This window comes from Lytechinus variegatus, chromosome 19 (assembly GCF_018143015.1).
Source record: "Lytechinus variegatus isolate NC3 chromosome 19, Lvar_3.0, whole genome shotgun sequence".
NCBI lineage: Eukaryota > Metazoa > Echinodermata > Echinoidea > Temnopleuroida > Toxopneustidae > Lytechinus > Lytechinus variegatus.
This window is the reverse complement of record NC_054758.1, coordinates 6,721,674-6,748,263: the sequence shown is the minus strand read 5'-3', so window position 1 is coordinate 6,748,263 and position 26,590 is coordinate 6,721,674. Positions and strand designations below refer to the sequence as shown.

At 35.4% G+C, this 26,590-nt stretch overlaps 1 protein-coding gene across 1 annotated transcript; it reads left to right on the top strand.

Annotated features, from left to right (window-relative positions):
* Positions 1-1,333: 1,333 nt before the first annotated feature.
* Positions 1,334-26,584, top strand: LOC121406146. Its single transcript, XM_041597164.1, has 16 exons — positions 1,334-2,386; positions 3,134-4,469; positions 7,386-7,405; positions 8,912-8,965; positions 9,518-9,632; positions 11,789-11,996; positions 12,555-12,684; positions 16,056-16,111; positions 17,485-17,596; positions 18,259-18,365; positions 19,033-19,132; positions 20,162-20,315; positions 22,751-22,835; positions 23,415-23,573; positions 24,372-24,540; positions 25,248-26,584. The coding sequence occupies exons 1-16, from the start codon at positions 2,348-2,350 to the stop codon at positions 25,428-25,430; spliced, it is 3,027 nt and encodes a 1,008-aa protein (XP_041453098.1). The 5' UTR covers positions 1,334-2,347; the 3' UTR covers positions 25,431-26,584.
* Positions 26,585-26,590: the final 6 nt, after the last annotated feature.

Below are 26,590 nucleotides of genomic sequence, written 5' to 3'. Positions count from 1 at the left end.
TTTTTTTATCGTCACCTCTTTGCTAGATTATCATCGTGGGTCATTAATTGGGAAAATAAAAGCTATAGCAAACAGAAAATGCAAAACATTCTCTCAAAATTCATCGTGTAGGAAATATCATCTTATGGCCTGATGTTGGCATAAATTAAGTTTTTTCTTTAAAAGGACCCAACATTTGGAATGCTCTGTCAAAAGAAATGAAATCAAGCTTTCATTAAATGTTTTTAAAAAGAATCGCAAAAAACTACTGTTACACAATTATATGTAATCATCAGGCTCATTTTTATCTTTGTGTCTTTTGTTATGTCTGTTTAGGGTTTTGTTAATCCTACAAGAATACAATTTGTATACTACGAAAATAATACTGATGACGATAATAACACTACAGATTAAAAACATTTATGGCATACAATTAACTACACATTGTACAATTTATGTTGTATACTGCATATGCATGTATATATATTCACCAAAAATATGGCTTAATTTGATTCGGAACAAGAACAAAACACTGCAAAAACATCACGAGTTGAGTTAGCAAAATATCAAGGATTTTGTTCGAGTGGCACAATTTACAGTATATTTAGAAATTTATCCACATTGTGCTGCACTCGACCCAGGTGAGGTGAATGGGTACCGGTAGGAAGTAATTCCTTAAAAAGCTGTGTGCGCTATGAACGCCTAGCTTAGCCGGGTAATATAGGAGCGCCTTGAGCACCTAACAAGGTGGATATGTGCGCAATATAAATCCTATATTATTTATATGGCAAGTGAAGGCAGTAGCGTGATAAACCAAATACTGATAGGGGCATACATCGCGTATTGGGCAATATTCATAAAAAACAAAATCTAATTGCGTGACAGGTTTGTATATAATAATCTGAGAACAATTTTGATAATATTTCTACCCATTTCCTTCTTTTTTATTATTATTTCTATCCTTTTTTCTTTGGTTTTGGGGGAAAGTCTAGGGAAGGCTTTGTATGGCCCCAAAGCCCCGTGTCCGTTCGCCCATAGTGCGGGCAGTGTTCCATAATACATTTGCTCCAGTGACAATTACATCGCTCTTAATTCAAGAGACTAAACGAATGACCAACTTCGATCCTGGGTTTGACATCATACCCTACACTAACCTAATCCTAAACCTAAGCTAAAACCATATTGCAACCCGGCCTACATCTAAGACGAAATAAAGCCCGAGGCAATAGTCGCAGGATCAAATGCCGAGTCACCATTACACAGGAAACGACTGTTGTGCGAGTCTATAGTGTCTTGTAACCCAACCAATAGTAGGTCTTGAATGAACACGACTAACCTATGAGTTATAGCCTACAACGAAAGCTAGCAACTTGACGGTAAAGTTACGGGTAGTTACGATATTCAATTCCACTTATATTTCAAAGTGTGGATTTCTTGTCTCCAAAGCAAAGTTCATGTCCTAAATCTTTTCAACTAAAAACGGACCTTACCTGAATGTCAATTCTGATGTACCGGTTTAGTACGCGCTTTCTAAATACAGGATACTGAACAAAACCTGGTTATCAAATGCAGACGTCATCCGGCGTAATACAGAACGACTGTAAGCAATGCCACTTTTTCATTGTGAGCTCTACTATCAAATTAGCACTTGACGCCGAGTTTGATGTTTCTCATGGCGGGAGGAATATTTTGTCTTATTTTTGATTTATGATTAACGCCTCGAATAATTATTTCTATGATACTTGAAGTTCACATCCCTCATTCTGCGATTGACATGGTGGTGGGTTTGGAGATATGTTGGTGCAGCTGCTCATGTTTGTTGTTAACTGTTTCATTGGACAATTCGAATCCAAGTGGTAGTACATCCGGCATTTGCTCTTCCACCTCTCCCACCACCAGTCGCGGATTATATTTCGCGTATTATGATTGACTTGACTCATGGATTTTCAAAAGGCTATTGCGGTGTGCCTGTGTTTTGGTGTATCATAATCATAAGGTTGTGGAAATTTTCTTTGATCTTGAGAATAATTCAACAAAAAATGCCTAAATGAGAGTTGTAACGCGGCGGATAAGGTTGACTGCGCTACCAGTGACCAAGTGCACAAGTAAAGGATGAACATCAATTTTTTTTTGTGCTTTCGATTAGCCTATTACTCACAAATAAGCATGTTCTACATCATTGTGCAATGATGGGCGTCCGTATGGGATATTTCCTGATTTCCTGAAGTGATTTGTTTCCAAGCCAACAAGACATTTCACGTAACAGTGGCACATGATTTAAAGTGACTTCCTAAAATCTGGAGCTATACTGCTGTCATTTTCCCGGAAACTTCCTACTGAACCATAGAAAGGCCAGGAAGGTTTCACCATGGAAAAGCTTTTACATTTTGTCGTTTCCTTCACACTGGTAAGGATAGGCTATATTTTATTCCCATCTATGCTTGATCTATTTATCTGAATCAAGCTATGCTTCACAAAGAGGACAAGAAATAGAGAGAGTTACGCCGTAAAAAATTAAGTGGTAATTTAGCACTCACAATGTCTACACCACTAAAGAATTAGGAAAATAGCTCAGTAAACATAACATACAATGAACGTGAAATATGTTGACATGTTTGGCTTCCAGAAAACATGAATGTTTATTACGTTTATACTTGACACTGAAAGTTATATCTAATCTCTAGGACTGGAGTTAGTTTAAACACTCAAGAATTAACAGCGTACATGTAGGCTTCGTTCAGATTTGTGCGTCCAGTTTGTCCAGGATGGCTATTTCATATAGCGTTGTAAAATATAATGTATTGTTTCTGCTTCTAACAATCCTGACAACGGTGTGTATAGAGGGGAAGAATACAGAATATAGAGCAACCTCACTAGCTCATCTCAATATACGTTCCCTCCGTGTTTTCAAGTAGTTAGTTGAGTTGTCAATTATACAGAAAATTATCATCGTAAATGCCCAATTTAGCTAGTAGGAACAAATACATGAGACATACACAATGTTATGGGTATGACACAATACTACTTGAAACAGTGTAATCTTCATTATTATTGTTTTGAAAATTGACTAGTTTTGTTAAGAAAGTAGGATCATCAGTGTTCGCTGTAATACAATGCTCAATTGTGTCTTTGTCTTCTCTTAATTGCCCTACAGGTCCTTTGTGTATGCCTACTCTGTTTAGTTGGAGCTGAAATAGGACCAAATTACGGGGGTAAGCTCTTCGCCTTCAGCTTCCTGGCAGACCGCAAATCCAGGCAAAAAGAGAATAAACCCTGTGTGATTGATGTTATCTCCGGGGATCTCAAGAATTCATCAATTCATGTAGCCATTCCCAGAACAAATTTCGAGAGAACGTTTATTCTACCACCAGGGCATGTAGAACGGGTGAATCTGAGCCTTGGGACCCATCAACTTCCCGACTACAAAAACGCCACCGTAATTGTCAATTCTACAAGAAGGATTGGTGTCGTAGCGTACTTGGAGTTCCTTCGGCCAGTTGCTGCCTTCCATGTCATACCATCAGAATCCACAGGGACCCGCCATGTCATAGCGCATAATGAAAACAAACTCACTCTTTTTACTATAACGTCCTTAGAAGATAATAACTCTATTCATATCTACAACCCATGGGGGAATCAATTTAAATGTGATCCATTAGAAAGAACTAGCACTGACAACGCTTCTGTTGTGTTGCGGAGGTTTGAATCAATGTTCTGTAAAGGCAAGAAGGTGGACCTGACAGGAACATTTGTGAAATCTGAGAAGAATGTGTCCGTCATTGCAGGTGGGATGACTAGCTTTTTCGAGAAGGGGACAGGGGGATATATCATGGAGCAAATGGTTCCACAAAGGTTTTGGGGAAACCACTTTGCTGTTGCGCCTTTCGCCAGAATCGACAGGTTCAACTACCTACTCAAGATTTTTGCACCGGAAGGAGCAGTCGCAAACGTTTCGGTTAGTGGTCTTGACTGGGCAAATTGGTTCACAGTTCATGGTCAACATTCATCATTTGATGACCAAAGAGCGTTCGATCAGGTTATTGAGATTACTGCAAATGAGTCCATTTCAATCGTGAAATATATGATTGGTTCCAATGAGAGTAATGCTAAGAACATCCGAAGCGATCCAAGTATGTTTAACGTTCCTCCTCTAAACGAATCTAAGCAAAATCTTCTCGTTGATGTGCTTCCCTTCGAGAACGAAAACATCGTGGATGTCATCATAAATTGCAGGGATATCCAAGGGTTCCTGGTAAATGGAAGTGAACTGAAAGATAGCCGTGTAATATCAATGGTAAATGGAACGACCTATTGCGCCCTCTCTTACGAACTTGAGCCGGGTCTGCACTGCGTGTCACACAAGAACCCAGAGGCCTCTTTTCAAGTTGCACTATATTCTTGGAAAATGGGTAAAAATGGTTCGAATGCGTATGCCATGGAAGCTGCATTGGATGTGCCTGCAAAATACCCAACATGCCTGCCCGCCACAGGTAGGTTTTCAATCTTCGATATCAAAATTGCACGCTTTAGGATACAACGGTTGTATAATTGAGATATTCTGGAGTTCAATAGGTATTCAAACAAGATGTCACTCTTCTTATTCTTCCTCTAAAAATGAAATAAATACACTTTGTGTATAATCTAAAGTTGGCAAGGTTCTTGGCAGCATAATCTGCTGATGCAATTTATAAAAGCAGTATTTCGTCTTGAATGTTGAGTTTTGCTTAAATGTTAAACAGTTGTTTCAGTCCAGGGGGCTGTTTCACAAAGCTGTTCATAAGTTAAGAACAACTTTAAGAGCGACTGGTGATCCTTTATTACGTGCTAACCCATCGCCAATGACTATACCATTTACCACAAGAAAGGATCACCTGTCGTTCTTATAGTCAATACGAACAACTTTATGAAACACCCACCAGGCTAAAAATCATGACCTTGTATTTTCATGAACTGAAAAACGAGAGGCAAATAAAAAAACGAATGCAAAGTCAGATTATCAATATGTTTAAATTCAAGGCAGTACTATCTCCATCAGAAGAATTCGTCTCTCATCTTTTGCAAAAGATCCTTACTTCGATAAAAGTTTTTGATATGATAATGGTAATAATGTTAAGTAGGGTTACAGTAATGATATGATAGGAGTAATAGTAGTGATAATACCAATGATAATAATATTAATGATAATGATATTAATAATAATAATATCTATAGTAATAATAATAATGATATGATAATAGCAGAAATTGCTGTAATGACAGTTATACTATTACTAACTCTGTACTGCTACACTCTAAAAACAAATCGGTCAAAAATGATTAGTTAATAGGGTCGGGTGGGTGTAACTGTTATTCTAGTCATATTTGACTATTTTCTAGTCATATTTTACTAGAAAAGAGTTATTTCTGACTAGAATATGTCAGAAATGTGAATATCAGTGAATACCATATCAGTTGCTCCCAGCTGACTACTGGTCTGGTCAATTTGACTGATTTGTTTTAAGAGTGTACTGCTGCTGCTGTTGCTACTACTACTACTACGCTTACTACTGCTGCTGCTACTACAACTACTAATACTATTTCTTCTATAAAACCACCTTTACTATTTGCAATGATAAAGTACTCAAGTTTATCATAATATTGTATAATGATCAGTTGATTTTCCATTTGGTTTGATCATTAAGTGTCAATTTAATATTCCATTGATTTACAATGCTATGTACTTGTATGTTTAAATTGTCACTTCCCACTCTATATTTTTTTTTTGGTGTTAATTGTTTCTGATGTTAAATAGTTTGTATTTTGTATTTTTGACGTTGATTGTTTTTTTATGATATATTTTATAGTTATCTTGACATGTATTTTAAACTGCAGGGCGCCTTTGTAAAGCAGTTTTAAGAACTGAACAGGCAGTATGAAATAAATAAAACAAAATAAATAAATAATAAATTTCGCCATTTTTTTTATCAAGCCTCTTTCTTCAAATTTCTGAACACTTGCATAATGCGAATAAAAGCATGGTTACACATCGAACGACGTTTAACTGTTTCAATCACGAAACATGTAGGCCCATAATAACATTATCAAACATTATTCAAAATACAATAAAAACAGAAAAAATAAACTTAAAGTAATAACACAAAATTCCTAATACCAATAGTATTCTTGGAAAATGAATAGACGGGTTGAATACACACACTCACACAATGTACCGTACAACAATTCACACTTCTATTAATATAGGTACCTTGAATATTAATCTATTCCAGTATAACGGACTTGACCTTCTCATGTATATTGACATATACACTTATAGGCCTTCTGTTAATTACATCTAATGGCTTGCGTAGAATGGCAGTATTAATTTGAATCCGGAAATACTTTAAAAGCCCTTCATCCAAATCGATTATAGTGCTTTAAATGTATTGCATATCATATAGGCCTATTTATGCGAGTGTTTAATAGCACATATACGCATCGCCTAATAGATAAAGTGGGATTATATACGGTAATAATTTGTACTATTGCATTATAAGTTGATTGATTGAAGTTCCCAGAGCTCTCTTCCCTTTAAACAGAAATGGTTTGACCACATTCACAGCATAAGTAAATAGGCCTAGAAATAGTTGTCAAAGTTGTTGTACATGTAATTTTTCACAATTATAATATACATGTATATATATTCTTATGGTGGTTTGCTTTATGAAAAAAATCGCAAGATTATAATAACTGTAATAATTTTACGATTATGATGGCTGTCGGCGAAATAACAAAGTGGATATTATCGTAATGATCATGCCAATGTTGCGTTGCTATGTCGACTGACAATATAAGCAAAATATACCGAGGTTGGGCAACTCATATTTAATAGTCGAACGAAACTCATTCGAGCATGTTTTCCATATAGCCGTAAGAAAGAACCCAAGCTTCTAGGATCCTTTAAAATGCCATAAATTTGTAATGATACGATACACGGGGGTATAGTTGAACTTGGATTGAAGTCTCCTGCGTAGCCTTCAAGACCAACCCGACGAATAAGGGTTATCAAAATGTAATGTTAAGATACGTCACAAATCAATCGATTTGGATTTCATACTCAGACTTTAACTCTTCATATTTGAAACATTCTAATAACCTATAATCATGTCCATTTACACACTGAGGTTTTTAACAATTTCATTTAAATGCTCCCTTCGCCTTTCCGTTAAAAATCATACATTTGCTTAAATTAGCAGGAATTATTATGATTATTGTCACATTTTTTCTCACAGTCGATGATGTTGTTTTTACTTTTTGACGATATTGCAGTTAGCATTTCATTTGTTATTTTGATGGTAGATATCTAATTATTTTTATCTAATTTTAACTTGATTTTGTATTAATATTTTATACCTCCCTCTTTCCTCACAGAAAGTTCCCCAGATATCCAGGTAAAGTATTTTCATTTTCTATTCCTTTAATTCCATGTATTACATACACCGGCAATAGAAAATTCATCAATGAACAGCATTGTCTTTTAAATAGGCATATCACTGAGATCACGGGCATTGCTATTCAACAAATATTCGACGGAGATGTGTCACCTTTAAACATTTATTAGGTCACATCTAATGTCTAATTTTTGGGGTAACAAACATTTATTGATTTTTATTCAGTTTTGACCCTCTTTGATTCAGTCGTGTTCATTAAAAAAAAGATTTTCAACACAATCATACTAAAGCACCTTTCGGATACAGACTGTTTGATTTGTTTTACTAAATGCTTGTTTCTTTTCGTGGAATCATAGAAAAAGGAAAGATCTAAACAGGATGCAGGATTAAAATATGATATGGTGTTTTACGTACTACGGGAAATGGAAAACAAACTGCTTGTTTGTTTGTTCTTATCCGTCAGAGTTCCATTGGCGGCGGAAGCAAAAAATTTTAGGAGGGGACAACCAAAAAATTTTTGACAAGCCAAAAAAAAAAGGTCTCAACCAAAAAATTTTAGGGGGGACGTAGGAAAATAAATTGACAAGCAAAAAAAAAGGTCATCAACAACAAATTTAGGGGGGACCGTCCCCCCCTCCTCAAATTTAGGGGGGGGGACACGTCTCCCCCGCTTCCGCCGCCAATGCAGAGTTCGTCTCCTAGAAGCAAAGTACTCTTTTTCATTTTCATGTTTCTTCTGTTACCTTTCTTTCAATATTATCGAGAGATCATGTTTCGTTTACCGTGTTTCATTATGATAAAGCACTGGAGGTTGTGCAGGGATTTGTCGAATGACATTGAAATGAACATGAAATCGAAACGATTTGGAAGAAATGAGGGTCGGTATCAACTTCAACACTAAACAAATTTGAAAATATCGTTGCAAAACGCTGTTATTCATTGAACATGTTGACTACTTTATACCGGATGTATAGGCATACACTGTCGACTTTGATACACCGTGATACACTGGATTTTTCGAAAAGGTGTCCCATTTTCGATACAGAAAAATGATACATGGCAACCAGCTAAGCAACAATTGCGCAATTTTAATAACAGCTGCAAACAAAATCTGTTTTTTTTAGCGCTGAAGGAAATTAGGACAGTATAACCTACCTGATCTTCCTTTCTGTTTTTATTGTCTTATGTTTTTTGTTTATTTATCTTGTTTCAGTCATTTACTTGTAGTCTCTGGATAAATCTCCTATACAAAATGCAGCATCTATTGAATTGGTGTGTGACAGGATACCAGACCTGCAGCCCTTCAAATCCCTTTCCATAAGCCAGACATGCAGTCTTCCTAACGTCTTCTTTGTCAATTGCCTTTCCAATAGGAGATTTATATAATAAGCTATATAATGATTTATATTGTAATTCATTCTACATGCTAAAATCAAGAAATATTAGTAATTCACATAATAAAGAAAATAAATGTTAGTAATTCAATTTTTTTTTCTTGTAATACAGTTTCAGAAAAGATTGGCTGGATTACAAGACGAAGATTACTGTGGGAATAATACCGTAAGTTCTGACTTTCGTTGTTTGATTCTTGAATATCGTTTGAATATCGCACCATGCGCTTCAATATATTCTTCTTTCTTTTGTATATTTTCATTTTGCCGATTCAGAACTGGATAGAGCTTTGAAACTCGGACCGTTCGATGTCTGAACTGATTGTTTGCGCTATCAACTTAAGGCCTGGTCACACCGCCCGAGCGTTGTTGGAGCGGTCGTGGAGCGGAAGGGAAAGAGGGTCGAATTTCGATCACAAAATTGGGGGGAAAATACGAAAAAAAAATCGGAAAAAAAAAATCGAAATCAAAAATGGTGAAAGGTAGCGAGCGGTGATGATTTTTTTTCTCTCTCTGCTCCACGACCGCTCCAACAACGCTCGGGCGGTGTGACTATGCCTTTAAAAAATGATTGCTAAATGATCACATTAATGATCCAAACAGGAAATGAAATAACTTTGTGAGAACGGGCAATGATATTGTGTTGAATTTTAGTTGATAATAAAATATGAATGCAGTGTATTAGCTCTTTGTATATAATATAAAAATATATCTTGTATAGACTCTTAATCGACCGGCCAACATTGCCATGGAAATGGAACATCTTGCAGTAGAACTAGCAGCCAAAATGATCGCACAAGGAGAACCAGACGTGCATATAGATCTTGGAGTTGCAGGTGAGAGAAAGTTGCTAACGTGATCAATATATATTTCTATATAGATCATGTAGATGTTTCTTTCATTTTATGTTGTGAAAAGTTAATAAGTTATTTTTATTCCTCCAAAATATGACATTTTCTCTAAATGACCTTATACGACCAGGACATCTCTTTTTGATAGTGTTCTTGCTTAAATAATCTTATTCTTCCCTGTTCCCGCTTCCGGCGTGGGGGAGGGGTTGTCGCCCCGTGATTCACCACCCCTACATCATGTACATGAATCTGTAGTTCTCTAGTTATTACACTGTTCTCAAAAGCTAACTACTAAAATCAAAATCATACTCTCCTTATCAATCGAAAAGGCAATTGTAACGGAATGGGACATAATAATGAAGAGAGGAATTTATTTTGTATTTTTGGTTTTTGTTTTCTTTAATGTGCTCCATGTCAACTCTTGAATGTCAAATCTCGAGAAAAAAAAAATAATTACGGAAAAGAGAGTGGACTGATAAGTGAAAAAAAAATAAAATCAGAAAAGCAATTTTTGTTCAAAAAAATATTTTAAAAATACCAACTTTTAAAAGAGTTCACCCAGACTTTTTGGTAAGATAACAATGATTTATTCTTGCCATATTAACATTTAATCTATCTAAGTTTTAAATTACATTAATCATTCATTCTCTTTCAGATACTTTTCCTCGAATATAGTGAATTGATTTTTTCAAAATATCCCCATGGGTGCGATAGATCATATTACATTCTTGATTGTTTTATACCTATACCCGCTCTTCTTGGCTTTCTGTTTTCTTGATTCTGTATGATTAAAGATACGTATAGTGCACAGGTTCATTACAGCATTATTTATCATAATAGTTCATGAAGTTGGTGTGTATAAATAGATTCCTTAGGGAAAGTGTACTTTTGGCGAAAAATAAATGAAATGCCAATGACCATGTAATAAGATACTTGAAATATGTTGATAACTTTAATTGAATAAATCAAACAGTTTGATATAACGAAAAAAAATAATTACTCACCTTAGAATAGTGCAAGATGTTGATGTGTGGTTTTGTGGATTTGATGTCATATTGGGAGAGGGAATTCCGATTCTTTGAGTAACATGCTTATTTAATACAATCCTTAGCATGTCTTGAGCCCCGAAAGTTTGCCATGTTTACTTAAAAGAGAACAAAAATAATTAAAAGTGGAATGTTCAAAGAAGGCCTCGCGCCTGAACAACAGGATAGCGTGGAACATAGGAGTACCCGAGATTAAGTTTAATTCAATGGCCCGTATTCTGAAGTCAAGTTTAACTTAGACCATGGTCTAACTCTGTGCTAAGCTTATGGAAAGCCAAAAGTGTCAATTTTTTTTTATTAAGTTGTATGTTTACTGTGCTCTTTCCTGATTCATCGAAGGTGAAGACAATTATCTACTTATACTTCCAGGCAATTAGGAATGATTTGAGAGCCAAATGAGCTGAAATATCATATCCCTACTGTTAGTGATTCATGTAACAATTGGCTGTCCATACTTAAACCACAACTTTAAACCTGAGTTTAAGATAAACCCGACTTCAGAATACGGGCCAATAAGTTATATAAGTACAACTGATATTGGGAGGGGCAGGATGTACACAAACACACACACACACACACACACACACACACACACACACGCATGCCCCCTCCCTCATACACCCACACTCTACACACACGTGTGGGTGTGTGGGGTGTGTGTGTGCGTGACTTTGAAAGAAAGAGGCTCCGGGACGTAACATTATTTTTTCCAACTCTAATGCAATCTTTCGACATGTGTAAATGGTCCTCCTCAGGGTTTGAGGGACAGAACAAATAAAAACGAAAATAAGGATGGCATGCAACAAAAACACAATCTAAGCAAGCATGCAACGGTAACAAAAGAAAACAATAGCGTAACAATGAAAAAAAACGTAAGGAAAGACTTGATAATAATTAAAGGGAACAGACTCTTGAGCTAAATGATGTCTAACGGAAAGGGAAATAATATCTGAAAGTTACCTTGAACATTACATTAACAGGAATAGATTATGCTTGTATGTATGTATCTATCTGTTGATTAAGTAAACATGTTTCAGAATATCATTAATAAGGGGCCTCAGTGATAGCGTGTTTTTTTTTTCGTTTGTGCAACAGTGATAGAAATCAAAAGGATCAACTCGTCCGGTGTCGATCCATCTACAGTAATTTCGATACCAAGCAACGCCAACTCGACCCAGCCGAAGACGAGGGGTCTAATAAGCATGGGGATTCTTCGAGAACTGGAAACCCAGGCAATAATATCAATTGTTTTTCGGAATCTCGGGGAAAGAATCGATAATTGTTCGACTTCTAATGATTCCGAGTAAGTTGTACAATCTCCTTCCACCCTTATGTAACCTATATAATGTTTTTCTTCTCATGTCAGAGCTATACTCTCTGCCATGATTCTTTTGCTTCGAATTTCTAAACTATCAACTTCTTTTTAAAGAGACGAACTGAAGTTTTTTATTGATTTGATCAAGATCTTGATCGTTTTTTTTTTCATTTGTCTCTCATTGCATTCTGTATGAAACAAAGAGATCTTTTTTCAATTTATTTGTTATTCTAGCGAAATTCCAAACTTCGGGAAGGAGAAGGGGTGGGATGGAGGACAGAAGTAGGCAGTTTGATTTTATATCATTTCCTGATCTTCTCTGTTGATTTGGAATAAACTCCCATTTGTTATATGGAATTTGGGAAATGATGATCTATATTTTTGTGACAATTTATACGAGCTGTCCACTAGAAGTTTTTTTTTTCTTCTCTTTTTAAAACAATATGCGATATTTTTCAGGGGAAAAGCCATCAAATTTATATTGGGTCGATCGCCAATCGAGTACCTCTTTCGAGTCCATTATCATTTTCTTTTCCTCATATCTAGGGCATTGGACCCATCTGGTGCTCGGGAGATGGTCGGCAGCCAGGTTCTTAGCCTAAGCCTATACCCCTCCGTGGCCTCAGAACTAAAACTTCCCTCCCCTGTCGGTATGGTGTTTCCTATGCAAAAGATGGTAAATATTGTATAAATTATTACACAATTCGTGCTAAATGAGTAATGCTACATGCCAAATGCAAAAGAGCCAATCTGGTTCCATATCACACTCTTCTTAGCATGCTTAGATCATGTAGATTGAGACGAGGGACCAGTCGTTCTGGAGTGGGATTTACATCTCTTGAGAGTGCATTACAGCTTCTTCTGGAGTGAAAATGTCTAAAAACATACTCAGAGAGGAGAATAATTTGGGACCGGAATAGCTCTTTGCATTTAGAGAGTATTATTTCACCTGTCAAATAAACTGTTAGAAAATTGCTACTTAAAAAGGACAGATATTCCTGCAGCAGAATCTCGAGAACACTAGCAATCTTACTGCACTCACATGCATTTGTGTTAAATTACAGAAAATTTGTATTTGGCGTGTGTGACCTTGCAAATGTATTGTAATATAACTACTTTCCCCTTTTTTTAAACAGACCTGTTCTGTAAAATTGTAGAAAAAATGTACAGTATTGTTCCTGTTATAACAATTTACAGAATGGTTAGTTTTTTTTTTCTCTATGTAAACTCTGTTTTTTTTCATCTAACAGTGTACATCAATAAACTTTAAAAAATAAAAATGGGTCGAGCAACACACACACACACAAAATGTTCACTTTGCATTTGCAAAACTAAGTAGAGATTATTATTATTACAATTTCTGCACAATTTAAGTTGTTTATTATTGTGATTTTTATTGTTGTGCTATATATAGAATAACATTCCATTGAAACTCTATTGAAATATTTCTTAAAACCAAATGTAAACTTATCTGAGAAACACACTAATGCAATAAACTCACAAAGAAATCTCATTTCCCCTATCGATATGTAGGCATCTAATTCAGAGTTACTTTCCCTCTCTTTAAACATCTTACACGTCAATCGCTACACCTGGTTTCTGTCCATAACTTAAAACTAGAAAAAACAATGTGGTACACAGGTTTTTCCTCAATGTGAAGCATATAACGAAATCATCTTCACACGGTTCAATTTGAGCATTTTAGAGCATTTTAAAAGTGTGAATCACAGATTCAAATGGTGCACTGGTTGAAATTGGTGTGGACATCCTGTGTTACTCTCCCCCTCCCCGTTTGAAGTAGAATGGGTAAAAAATGACAATTCTCCGTTTTCCATTTTCCCCTTACACCGTCACCTCTTCAAACAACTCGTTACTTGTCACCATGATCATGTTGATACAATAAAAAACACGTATGCATTGCTCTCATTTTTATCATGGCTATGAGAAGGTGTTTGTCCACGAATGTTGTCGGCTTCTGCTAGTTTGTAGAGTAACAAGTTTTGACAAGCCATTAACCGAGCAGGTCCCGGTTTCGGATTATTGTCGGCAGGAAGCAACTTGTACTCTAGTCAAGACTTCTTTGCGGAATACCATTCGCATGTGACGATGGCTAAATTCAATTGTCAGAGAAAAAAAATATTTGCAGACGATGTTTAGAAAGGAGAGTATACCTTACATCGTGGTCAGACAGGTCACATACACATATTTCTAGGTCACGTGCAAAATCCCCGTTGGACAGTGTAAACAGGAATATCTCCTTGTCACATGCCATTGACGCACTATTCTGATGTGTCCACGCTAAATATAGCAAAATCGACCATCAATCTTTTATATAAAGAAAGCAGAATTTTGATACCTGGTTTGCTGTCATATTCCCAAATATCAAATTTGCATTTTTAAATTTTACATTTAGAAACTCACCTTCTTTCAGCCAGAGTATATGTATTATACATATATGCACAGCAAAAACTGTGGTGTTAACCGGTGTACATAGAGAACCACACCAGTTATTTTACACCGGTGTTAAATTGGTGGTGTTAGTTTTACACCTGTAGGTGTTATTACAACACCTTGTGTTGTTACATTTACACTCTTTGGTGTTATGTTTAATCTCTAGGGTGTAATTTTAACACATCAGGGTGTGGTCCTCTATTAACACCAACTGGTGTCAGTTTTAACACCGCAGTTTTTAAAATGTGTACAACATAGAAGCTTGAGTAGAAACATGTTTAATGAGAGATCTTAAGCAAACTAACAACAAAGCAAAACAAACAACCCCAAAGCAAAATCCAACAACAAAATAGAAAAAAAAACATTGCCTCTATACTCATTGAGAGCGCTACCTTTTATCGCGACCTGTGTGCATCACCTGCATTATCTGAATATATTGACTTTTTTCACCGCTAAGAAATAAAAAAAAAGTATGATTTAATCAATTTCTTATACGCTGTACAAATATACAAGTGCCCATTGATTTTTATACGATGTTCTAAAGTTATTGGCCCTAAAGGGTCTTTGGGGCAAAGGCAAAGGTAATAATGACCAAATAATACACTGACCATACATTATTATATATTCCATTGCATGTTACTTGGTAAATGTTAATGATGAATGGTTTATTCATCATATAAATATGTAAGGAATATTCTACTTCAATACCACAAATGAAACTCTTTGAATTTTCGTCATCTTGTTGCCAAAATGAATATCCTCACTCTTTTCATTTGGGAACCATCGAGTTCTAAGTGTTTGACTCTATGCTCTATGTCTTACATAAACATGATTTCATTGGTGCAGCTATCCTTTAAAACTTAACTTGCTATTTTAAGAGTCGAGTCACGAATCGAAAGTTAGTGTACTTTGCTGACGACATCCAATAAGTGCATGCCTGTCGAAACACAAAGGTTTGATTGCATTGTAAAATTGCCACTAAGGAACTACGAAGTCTTCCCTGTCGTATGTGAAACTACAATTATGGTAATAATACGAAAGTCTAGCATTTTTGTCAACCAGTATAGCTATAATATTAAATGCAACTTCGGATTTTATTCATGTAAACGTTTCAGAAAACAACAGCAGCAACAACAACGAAAAAAAAACAAGGACAGGCGACCTAAAAATCGATTCTCATTATTAACGTGTATGTGTTGGGCCTATATACAAAGTAAATTCACAAATCGTGGTTTTCGAAAATATTTCATATTTTGTCTTGATTTCCAAATTGTTGTCTCACTCTATCTCACCCAATTATCCTCTTTTCGTATTTGATATATTCTTCAGGCATGCATATACTGACTAACAATCATACATGCACACACTCCGATACATATAACACGCATTACACGCGCGAGTGCACCCTCATTCCCACACACACGCAGTGGCCGCCCTCACCTCACAAATTATAGGCCTAAATTTTTCAACATAATATTTATCATCATGTTCTCAATGATATTCCACTCATGGTTTTATTCCAATTGTCTCACATCTGCTATTTACCTCTTTTACTCTTTCCTCTTCGGTAATACGATCATGTTACCATGGCAACAGCCACCACGCTTTGCCGACGGTCTTGCCCTCTGTTCGTTCTGGAATCACACCCTACGGTAAGTGTGATATTCTTCATAATAATAAATTCGTTGGGAGAAGGTGAGAACCCCGCTGACTTGTTCTTGAAATTTTATTTGACAGTGTCACATCGGCTTACGAACTCTAGTACTCTGATTATTCTTAGACCCCTATGTTTATTGACATCTGATTTTGACGAGGAACGCATCGAGTCCTAGACTTACATAGGGGACTGATCATTCCGTCATGCGGTGCTTGCCGTGAAGTGTGAAAAGTGTTACCCGATACATGATCATGTTCACTTGTTATGATTGGTTAATTGATAACCAGCATTTGTTTTAGTTAATTTGCATGTGTCAGAAGACCCCTATTCAGAAAACCTTCATAAAACGCGGGGCTGAATTTATCATGTATATATAAATATAAGGAGTAAAATTCGCCGAGTAAAACGTATTTTTTTTCAAATTTTGATAACATATAACAAATTTAATTTTAAAGTATAGCAATTTTTTGTGAAAACAGTGCCATATACCGTACATGCATGCCGTTGACAATATTCATTATGTTGGCTGTTGATGTCATGTCTCTATACTTTCATTTTTTTTCTCAAGAAATCACAATTTGTTATTTGATTTTTTCATGCATGTATGTATTAAAGATCCCCTTTTGAACGAAATAAGTTGCATTAATTAATATCTCGTGCAGTATCTCATTTCACTCCAGCTGGACATGGATCGAATACACATAATTTAATACAATAATATACAACATAATTAGGGATATGACATAATCAGCTTGCTCATTGCATATTCATGAGGGGATGCATATAAATTTTCAAACAAATACAAAGGTATTAATTCTCTTCTTTTTTTTGGGGGGGGGGGGTCACATCATGGTCACTGACGAAGAGTGTGACTTAACCTTTCCTTTTTGAGAGCTACGCTCCTGTTAAAATCTACGATCTTATTTTTACGTACTTACTTTCGGTATTTGGTCAAACCAATCGTGATTATATCATGTATCTTGTCACTGTGAGTTTTGTATCCATGACGAAGACGCGAGGTTTGCGTGGAAAATTTTGATAATACTTTGAAATGAACTTTTGTTGGAACTGAATGCATTACCACTCAAAGATGTACTATTTATCTGTGCTTTCTATCCATCTGCATGCAACACACGGTATGTAATATAATATATCTCGACTCAATTTTTCAGGTTTTACGTCATTCATTATTTGCTCAGTGCACGCCATAATTGTTTTTAAATTATTAAAACTTCACGATCACGTGTATCATTTTACAAGTTGTGAAAATTAGAAACTCTTTAAATTTCAATAAACAAGAAAAGTGGAAAAAAGGAATAAAACGTCACATGATCGATACGATTAATGATTTTTTTTCATTTCTTTTAGCGGTTGGTCTCAAGAAGGATGCTGGCCTGAATTTGTCAACTCGTCGGTAGTCGAGTGTGCATGCGATCATCTTACTAACTTTGCTGTCCTGATGCAAATAAATGAATATCACGTAAGAACTCTTTTCCGTTTTTTTTTCAATCTGGTTTTTACAGCCTTTTTTTCCAAGATACGTACAGGTGAAACGTGCTTTCCAGTTGCTTTTGCAAAAGTATGAAACATATCACCTAAGCTGAAGTGTTCAATTTCTGAATATTATATTGGATTATATAGAGAGATTATATAGATTTATACATATATTGGGGACTAAAAAGTAGATGAAAACTTATGCGGAGTTTAAAGGGTTTCATGTTCCATAACCACCTTCGACAGCCTCTGATTGAATCTACACACGTTCAATTCATTCATTCAAGAATAAAAACCGTTTTCCAACATTGCAATAAAGTACGTTGAAATTGGTATTTTCATACTCGACTTTTACTTCAAGTATTTAGTTGTCATACATGAAATCTTTCGTGGCCTTCAAATAAGAATGGAGAATGTTGATGCATGATAATACGTGACGTTACTCAGGTGGCCAACCAGAGTATTGAAATACATGTAAAACTCTAATTTAGCCTAATCTATAATTTTATATGAATTATAATCGATGTTCTGTAAAGTATTGCTTGCATGTCATGAAATATACCCATAAACATACAAAGTATCGATTATTTTTAAAACAAAATTTGCCAACAAATACAATAACTATTCCCTCACCCGTTTTACCGTCAGCAGCTTTCCCCCGCCGATACACTCGCAGCAAACGTGATTACATCAATTGGATGCGGATTGTCTATAGCGGGCGCCTTCTTCACAATCTTCTCATTCATCATCCTTAGGTAAATAAGGGTCTTCTTTCAAGTGTTTATCAATATTTTGTTAACAAAGAATTAAATTTTGGAGGAAAAATTGTTAACAATATCATATTTTTTTAACATTTCCTTGATTTATTTAAAAGATTACGTTTTAAAAACATTTGTTTTTAAAACGAGACATGATATTTTTTTTGCAGAATTTGATGTTACAGTTTTTTAGATAATGCAATGGGTAACATGTGTGCCAATTTTCGTCGCGATCGCGCGATCGACGGCCGAGATCATAAGGGGGGGCTGAATCAGCCCCCCCCCCCCCCCAGTCTTCTTAGGTGTCGAAATAGCCCAGTCTATTTAGGGTTAAGAGGAAGGCGACTACAAATACGAATATGAATAAGAAAACAAAAATGCGACCTCCTCAAGACTGAGCAAATTGGTTAAACTCTACTCCCGAAAAAAGTACTTTGGCAGCTATGAGAAAAAAAAAATGAAATGAACATAATAAATACAATTTCCGATACGTCAATACAAAAATGAAAACAATATAAGCCCTCAGAAATACATTTATCGATACGTTCCGATGCATGACTGTATTCAATACTCTCTTTAAAGTTTAGCGAACTCGAATTTCGAATGCTTGGGGTTATCTAACATTCTATAACCTGATAGCTCTTTTTTTTATTTCCTTTATTAGTCTCAAATCAGACCGAGTGATGATCCATATCAACTTGGCCCTCGCCGTGGGACTGGGTCAGATCATGATCCTGTTCTTAGACACCCCCACCAAGTATCAGGTCTGTTTGATTCTATTTTACCGGAATCAATTTGAGGAGTAATCATACTGCATTACTGTAAAGCGCTTAGAGAATTCTGATAAATGAAGGGGTGAAAGGGGAAGTTCACACTGACAAAAAGGTTACTGTGAAGATAGCAACAAAATCGTTTTAAAAATATTGGTTAAGGTTTGGTGGAAATGAAAGAACAAAAAAAATAATCTTATTTTTTATGTGACGTCTTATGCGAGGAGCTTTCCCAAATATCGAATGGGAAAAAGAATCGATGAAATGTCACTTCTCAGAGAATTATTTTTTTAACCTTTAGTATATAAAAAGACAAATCATTTCACCCCTGCTACTAAAACTGATAAAAATAAGTCATTACGAACCATTGGAAATTGGAAATTAGTGCATTTTATATTGCATAACATACAGGGCAACTGCTCGTCTACTACGTAATAAATCAAAAACTTTAGATTCTAATACAGTTTTAATCTTTGATGGATTTCCTCACACCGTCACCAATATCTTTGAATATTTTTTCTGCTATTTGTACAAAAAACATCTATTTAGGGCGAACTTTAATAATATAATTATCGCTATGTTTATCATTTTCATTGTCATTAATGTTTCATGTTTTATTATTGATACTATTATTATCAAAATTATTATTTATTTGAATTCATTTATTATTGATCACTATTATTATCAAATATATTACTAATTGACATTAATTATATCATAAATAACAATAATCAATCCATATATCAATACATTCATTATTCAATTATATCATTATACATTCATCATTATTATATATCATTACTTTATTATTATCATTATATTATTTATATTCATTATCATTATCATTATATTATTATTATGTATTTATTATTATTAAATTGTATCATTAGTATTATTTATATTTGTAATCATTATTGTGTCCTTATCATTACCAATAATATTATTAGCATCATTAGTATTATTATTTTCATCATCACCATTACTTATTTATTTATTTTTTTTTCATTTTTATGATACATATAGGTCCAGTGCACGGTCAAAGCTTCTCTGCTCTACTACTTCTTCATGTCTGCATTTTGTTGGATGCTGATAGAGGGCGTCAATCTTTTTCTACAAGCCGTTGTGGTCTTCAGTAAACCAGGAAGCAGAATTAAGATATATCTTGTGATTGGCTGGCGTAAGTCACGTGGAACGCCATCGTCCTTTCTCATCTCAGTATTTTCTTTAATTTATTTATTTGTTTATTTGTTATTCTTTTACTTACGTACTGATTCAATCATATTTATTTATCTCTTTATTTATTTATGTATTTATTTGTTTAGTTATTTATTCTATTTATATATTTGTTAATTCAATTATTAATTCAATTATTTACGTTAGGAAAATTGTGGGCGCTTTGCGTCGCACGTGTTTGTTAGCCCCATTCACCCCGCAGTGCTAGACACTGTTTATCGGGTTGGAAGATATTCGGCTCACGTAAACTAGCTTTCCGCTCAAAGTTATAAGTTGCCCCACATAATTGCCGTTTTTTATAGGCACTAAGTTGTTCGAAGTGATGATGAGTAGAGATCCATGAAAATAAAAGGCCGTCATATTCTCGCCTATTGCATGATCCTTTTCTGTGTATCTCCGATGTAGAATGCAGCTTAGCTTTGCCCACGGCGTTAAGTCGGGTAATATTCTTCCGACAAGGTTCTGACCAGACTGAAAATGCTGTACCTGCACAAAACGTTGTGGGTTTTTTTGCGAAAACAGTCATCTATTGTATCATTTATTTCCTAATATGTTTCGTTTTTCTTTAAGGTCCGAAGAGTAACTCACTGTGTCACAAAAAATGGGGGGACAGGAATGTATTTATTGTAAAATAGGGAGAAAATAATTTAAGATATTGCCGAATGTTTGAAAAAAAACGAATAAAAAAGTTATTATAATTTTAATTATTTGATTTGTGACATCATGAGTGAGCAGTTTCCCCACATATCCTATGGTATTTTTCAATGAAATTGGATAGTTTTTATTGTCACAGTGCCTTCGGTATATTAATTAAATCATTCAAACCTGCTAAAATAATTGAATTCACGATTCATTAAAAAGTTGAAATTCATTGATTTTATATTTCATAACATCTGGGGCAGCCGCTCGTATGACGTTACAAGTCAAAAACTTTAAATTCTAATATTTTTTTTTGTTATCTTTGATGGATTTTCCTCGAACCTTCATCGATATTCCTGATCATTTTTTCGTCTCACCTGCGAAGCAAAGTGAGACTATAGGCGCCGCTTTTCCGACGGCGGCGGCGGCGGCGGCGACGGCGGCGGCGGCGGCGGCGTCAACATCAAATCTTAACCTGAGGTTAAGTTTTTGAAATGACGTCATAACTTAGAAAGTATATGGACCTAGTTAATAAAACTTGGCCATAAGGTTAATCAAGTATTACTGAACATCCTAGTAGAGTTTCATGTCACATGACCAAGGTCAAAGGTCATTTAGGGTCAATGAACTTAGACCATGTTGGAGGATTCAACATCGAAATCTTAACCTGAGGTTAAGTTTTTGAAACGTCATCATAACTTAGAAAATATATGGACCTAGTTCATGAAACTTGGACATAAGTTTAATCAAGTATCACTGAACATCCTGCATGAGTTTCACGTCACATGACCAAGGTCAAAGGTCATTTAGGGTCAATGAACTTTGGCCGAATTGGGGATATCTGTTGAATTCCCATCATAACTTTGAAAGTTTATGGATCTGATTCATGAAACTTGTACATAAGAGTAATCAAGTATCACTGAACATCCTGTTCGAGTTTCAGGTCACATGATCAAGGTCAAAGGTCATTTAGGGTCAATGAACTTTGGCCGAATCGGGGGTATCTGTTGAATTACCATCATAACTTTGAAAGTTTATTGGTCTAGTTCATTAAACTTGGACATTAGAGTAATCAAGTATCACTGAACATCCTGTGCGCGTTTCAGGTCACATGACCAAGGTCAAAGGTCAATGAACTTTGGCCGAATTGGGTGTATCTGTTGAATTACCATCATAACTTTGAAAGTTTATGGATCTGATTCATGAAACTTGTACATAAGAGTAATCAAGTATCACTGAACATCCTGTTCGAGTTTCAGGTCACATGATCAAGGTCAAAGGTCATTTAAGGTCAATGAACTTTGGCCGAATCGGGGGTATCTGTTGAATTACCATCATAACTTTGAAAGTTTATTGGTCTAGTTCGTTAAACTTGGACATTAGAGTAATCAAGTATCACTGAACATCCTGTGCGCGTTTCAGGTCACATGACCAAGGTCAATGAACTTTGGCCGAATTGGGTGTATCTGTTGAATAACCATCATATCTCTGTTAGTTTATTGGTCTAGTTCATAAAAAGTGGACATAAGAGTAACCATGTATCACTGAACATCTTGTGCGAGTTAGAGTAGTATTCAAAGTCAGCACTGCTGCTATATTGAACTGCGTGATGCAGGTGAGACGGCCAGAGGCATTCCACTTGTTTTTTTTTTTTGGGGGGGGGTTGCTATTTTGTCACCGAACTTTCCATCAGGGTGATTTCCCCTTTAACATAATGTACTTCTGTTTTCTTCATCCTAGTATGCCCGATCATTCCTTTGTCAGCAACCCTTGCATTTTATAAATGCAAGCTTGGTGATGACGTAACAACACATGACAACCCTGTGTAAGTATGAACACAAATATTGGATTATTGGAATGTATTTACAATAAGAAATACATCAGTTCTCATTCACACGGCGATGACGAAAACGGGAATGTAATGGTTATGATGTTTTACAGATCGATTGCTTATCACGAGAGGGCGGTAGACTAAGAGCCTAAATAGACTAAGCAGAGTATACACGTAGCACCTATTCCAATCGGCCTACATTTGACCATTATCCAAAGTCTATGCATTTTCTTTTTTTTCCAAAAAAAAATGATTAAAACAAATCATAGTCAGCTATGAGCCAGTGACGTTAAAAAAATTCTTACATGACTACAGTTTTACAAAATATATGGAGAATATTTCCAAATAGCGTGTTTAAATATTGAATATGGACATTTCAAAAATGTGAAATAAAAATGATATGCCTGATGTAATGTCGTGTTAATTTTGGTGCCGGGAAAGTTAGGTTGTCGATCAGAAAAACAGAAGTATGAAAAATAGACTTATTCTCACGAATTGGGTTTCAACTAAACGGACCGTTTTCTTCTTTTCTCTTTTCGTTTGCAAAAAAAATGTTATTCTCTATTCTTTCAGATGCTTTTTGAGAAGAGAAGACGACTCGATATGGTTCTTCGTTGTCCCGATTCTGACCATCATCGCTCTCAACGTCTACTTCGTTTCAAGAGTCGTGTTCGAGATCATTAAGCTTGCTGGTGGACCTACGGTCGTCAATAACCGGATCACCCGGGCAAAGTGAGTAAACGTGTCTTTGTTTCAGGTTTACCAAAGTGTTGCTGAATATGTTATTTCAAATCTACCAGAACTTTGATCATTTTATCGGTCGGACGAAATTGGTTACTCTGACTAATAAAGTAGCATTTTTTTAGTGCAGGAGCCTTTAAATTGTCCATTGCATCCAAACAGCAGTAGGGTCTCAGTGTTAGAGTGCGCCTGCAACCCTGCTTCGTTGGTTCGATCTTAAACAAAAATGATGATAATGATAATAATAATACTAATAATAATAATGAAACGGCAATAATAAAAATAATAATAATAACCTTCTACACTCTCGCTTACATTTCGAAAAGAGCGTCATGGGCAGGTATATACATGTACATACGTGTCTACCTCACTGTTTTCTCTCAAAGTCCATATAATACATATCATAAAGAAAATGTATAAATTATTTTATCACTCAATATTTCATTGAGTTAATTGGCTGAATCATATTTTAATGTATTATTGAATTGAATTGAATTGAAACGGTTTATTGCTATTGCAGTCCGCAGACAAACGGCTGAATCGTGATCAGTCACAGGTTTACATTCACAGAAGTATTTAAATATGGTTAACAAGAGCACACATGAAATGAAAACAGTGGTATATTGCAACTCAATATAAAGAAAAACGTGCATTCAAAAAGAAAATGTAAAGTAAGAACTAAAAAGTGAAAGGTGGTGGAAGGATGCATTTTTCTAATAATCATCATCACCTAAAAATTGTTACTGATGTTCAGTCATCCTTGATTGTTTTATATTTGCACTTTTAAAGACACGGCGTGAAGGCCTGCGTGATTCTCCTACCGGTAATGGGTTTGACGTGGATATTTGGTATAATGTGGCAGGACCAATCAACGCTCGTCTTTATGTACCTCTTCCTCATCTGCAATTCTCTCCAAGGATTTTTCATTTTCGTATTTCACTGTCTCTTAAATTCAGAGGTATGTTCCGTTTGGATTCCCCTTGTTGATATTTCACGTTCCTTTTCTTCTTTTTTCTTTGCCCCTATTCTCATCTAGTCTCCAGGCAGAGACCCTGATCGAAACTTTGTTCAAGAAGTGGGTCTTCACGCATGACTAGCACTTATTAAACTTGGTGTTTTCATTTCAGCGCAAAGAATTTCAGTTTACATGTCATTATAAACTAAACAGTCAAATCCCTCACTCGAGTGAAGGGTTTGCGTAGCAGACTAAATCTGCTCCTTTTTCTTCTTTTCCTTTTGTGAGTGTGTGTGTGTGGGGGGGAGGTGGGGGTAGCTAAGATGCAAATTATTCAAATCGACTACGTCAATATTGTCTACTGTATCCAAATATTTGCTTATCGTTAATACCTTAATTGCCCTCAATAATACGGAGAGTACACTGCAGCTGTTACAAAATAACCCCGTTTGACATGAATAACATGAATCATTCCTCAGTAATTGTAGTTATTGCTTATGTTTGTGATCACTATCGATAAAGTTACGATTTCGATAGTGATCTTTTTTTTTCTCAACAAGAGTCAAATACAAGAAAAAAGTGCGTTTAGACTTATAATTGACTGTCCTCCATGTCCCCGCCATTCTCTATCTCTGTCGCTATTTATGTATCACAACCTCTGTCTTCCTCTTAACTTTGCTTCTTCCTTGTTTCTGTTTTGCCATTAATAGGTACGCCATACCTTTAAGCGTAGGAAAGTCGAATGGCGGAATTCGTTTTCTCGACGGAGTTCGTTCAATCTCAAAGTGTTTCGGAGCGACGACTCGAAGAGGAAACAAAACACCGTCGATACCAACAGACTATCCGCCATTGCCACGCCCAATGGTTCCCATAACAATGAAAATAATAACTAAAGATATTCTGACTCAAACTTTAGCCAGCCCCTTATCGCATATTTTCAGTTACTTCTATGTGATTCTATTCTTATCTCGTATTCGCTTTAAAAGTGTTGTGACATAATATTGCTGATGTATACTACACCTTACTTATTGTTTATTTTTAAATTATAATAGGCCACGCCCAACGGTTCCCATAGCTACAAAAATAATGACTAATGATGGCGTGAATTATCTTTTTTTTTATTCGGAAGTGTGGTACAGTAACCCGCAAGTCTATTCCTGCAGTTTATATATGTCTGTATGCTTTGGTGGATGTGTGTACGCTTTTGTATTTATAATTAAGACGAAACTATCATCATGATTATATAGAAGAGCCAATGAACGTCTTTTTTGCGCGCGAGACACTGAACTTGTTATATAGCCATAATTAGTGGCTAACAGACCCACCGTTTATTATTTTATTTCATTAATATAGAGTGTACTTTATGATGCTTTGACTGCAAATCTTTGTTATTGTCTAATCGATGTTAAAGCTTCAATTATCTTAAATGCATCAACATGATTAATATTTGTTTCCTCAAGAGCGAGATAAAAGAAGAAAAAACCCGACTAATTTCAGTCTTATTTCATAAGCATTGTTTTCGGGTGTTAACTAAAGACATGTCATTGTCTTTTTACGTACATTGGAAATGTAGTTTAATTGAGCGCGTAACACTTGTAAAATCATAAAAGTTTGAAAGCTTTTATATTAACAATGGCTTCGTTTGTATAAAGCAATAGCATGTATCAACCTAAATATATAACGGCCTCTTTATTGCAATATTCTTTGGAACATCAGTCGTACGAATCATTTCTTGTTTGTAAATAGCTGGCCTATTTATATTAATGCAATATGGTTATATTCACGAAATATTTACAAATGAAATACGTTTGCCTGAGGTGTGTGTATGTGTGTGTGAGGGGGTGCGTGTGTTATAATACGCTGTTGTTTGTCTACGTACGTCATATTGATTTCATAATTACAGCCCTTGTGTTATCCTTGTGTTATGTTTTTTGTAAATCTGTCAAACATTTGTAAGTTTTATATATTGACATATCAAGGATATTATACGGTAGCTCCTAATTGTTTCTCAGATGGGCTTACGAGAATAAATTAAACCATTTTAATTTCCAAA

What these genes read in the sequence shown, in the direction of transcription:
- LOC121406146 (XM_041597164.1), top strand. Translation starts at nt 2,348, where the DNA reads ATGGAAAAGCTTTTACATTTTGTCGTTTCCTTCACACTG. An exon ending in AAAGTTCCCCAGATATCCAG is followed by an intron (nt 7,406 to 8,911) that starts GTAAAGTATTTT and finishes CTTGTAATACAG; the next exon opens with TTTCAGAAAAGATTGGCTGG. An exon ending in ACAACACATGACAACCCTGT is followed by an intron (nt 22,836 to 23,414) that starts GTAAGTATGAAC and finishes CTATTCTTTCAG; the next exon opens with ATGCTTTTTGAGAAGAGAAG.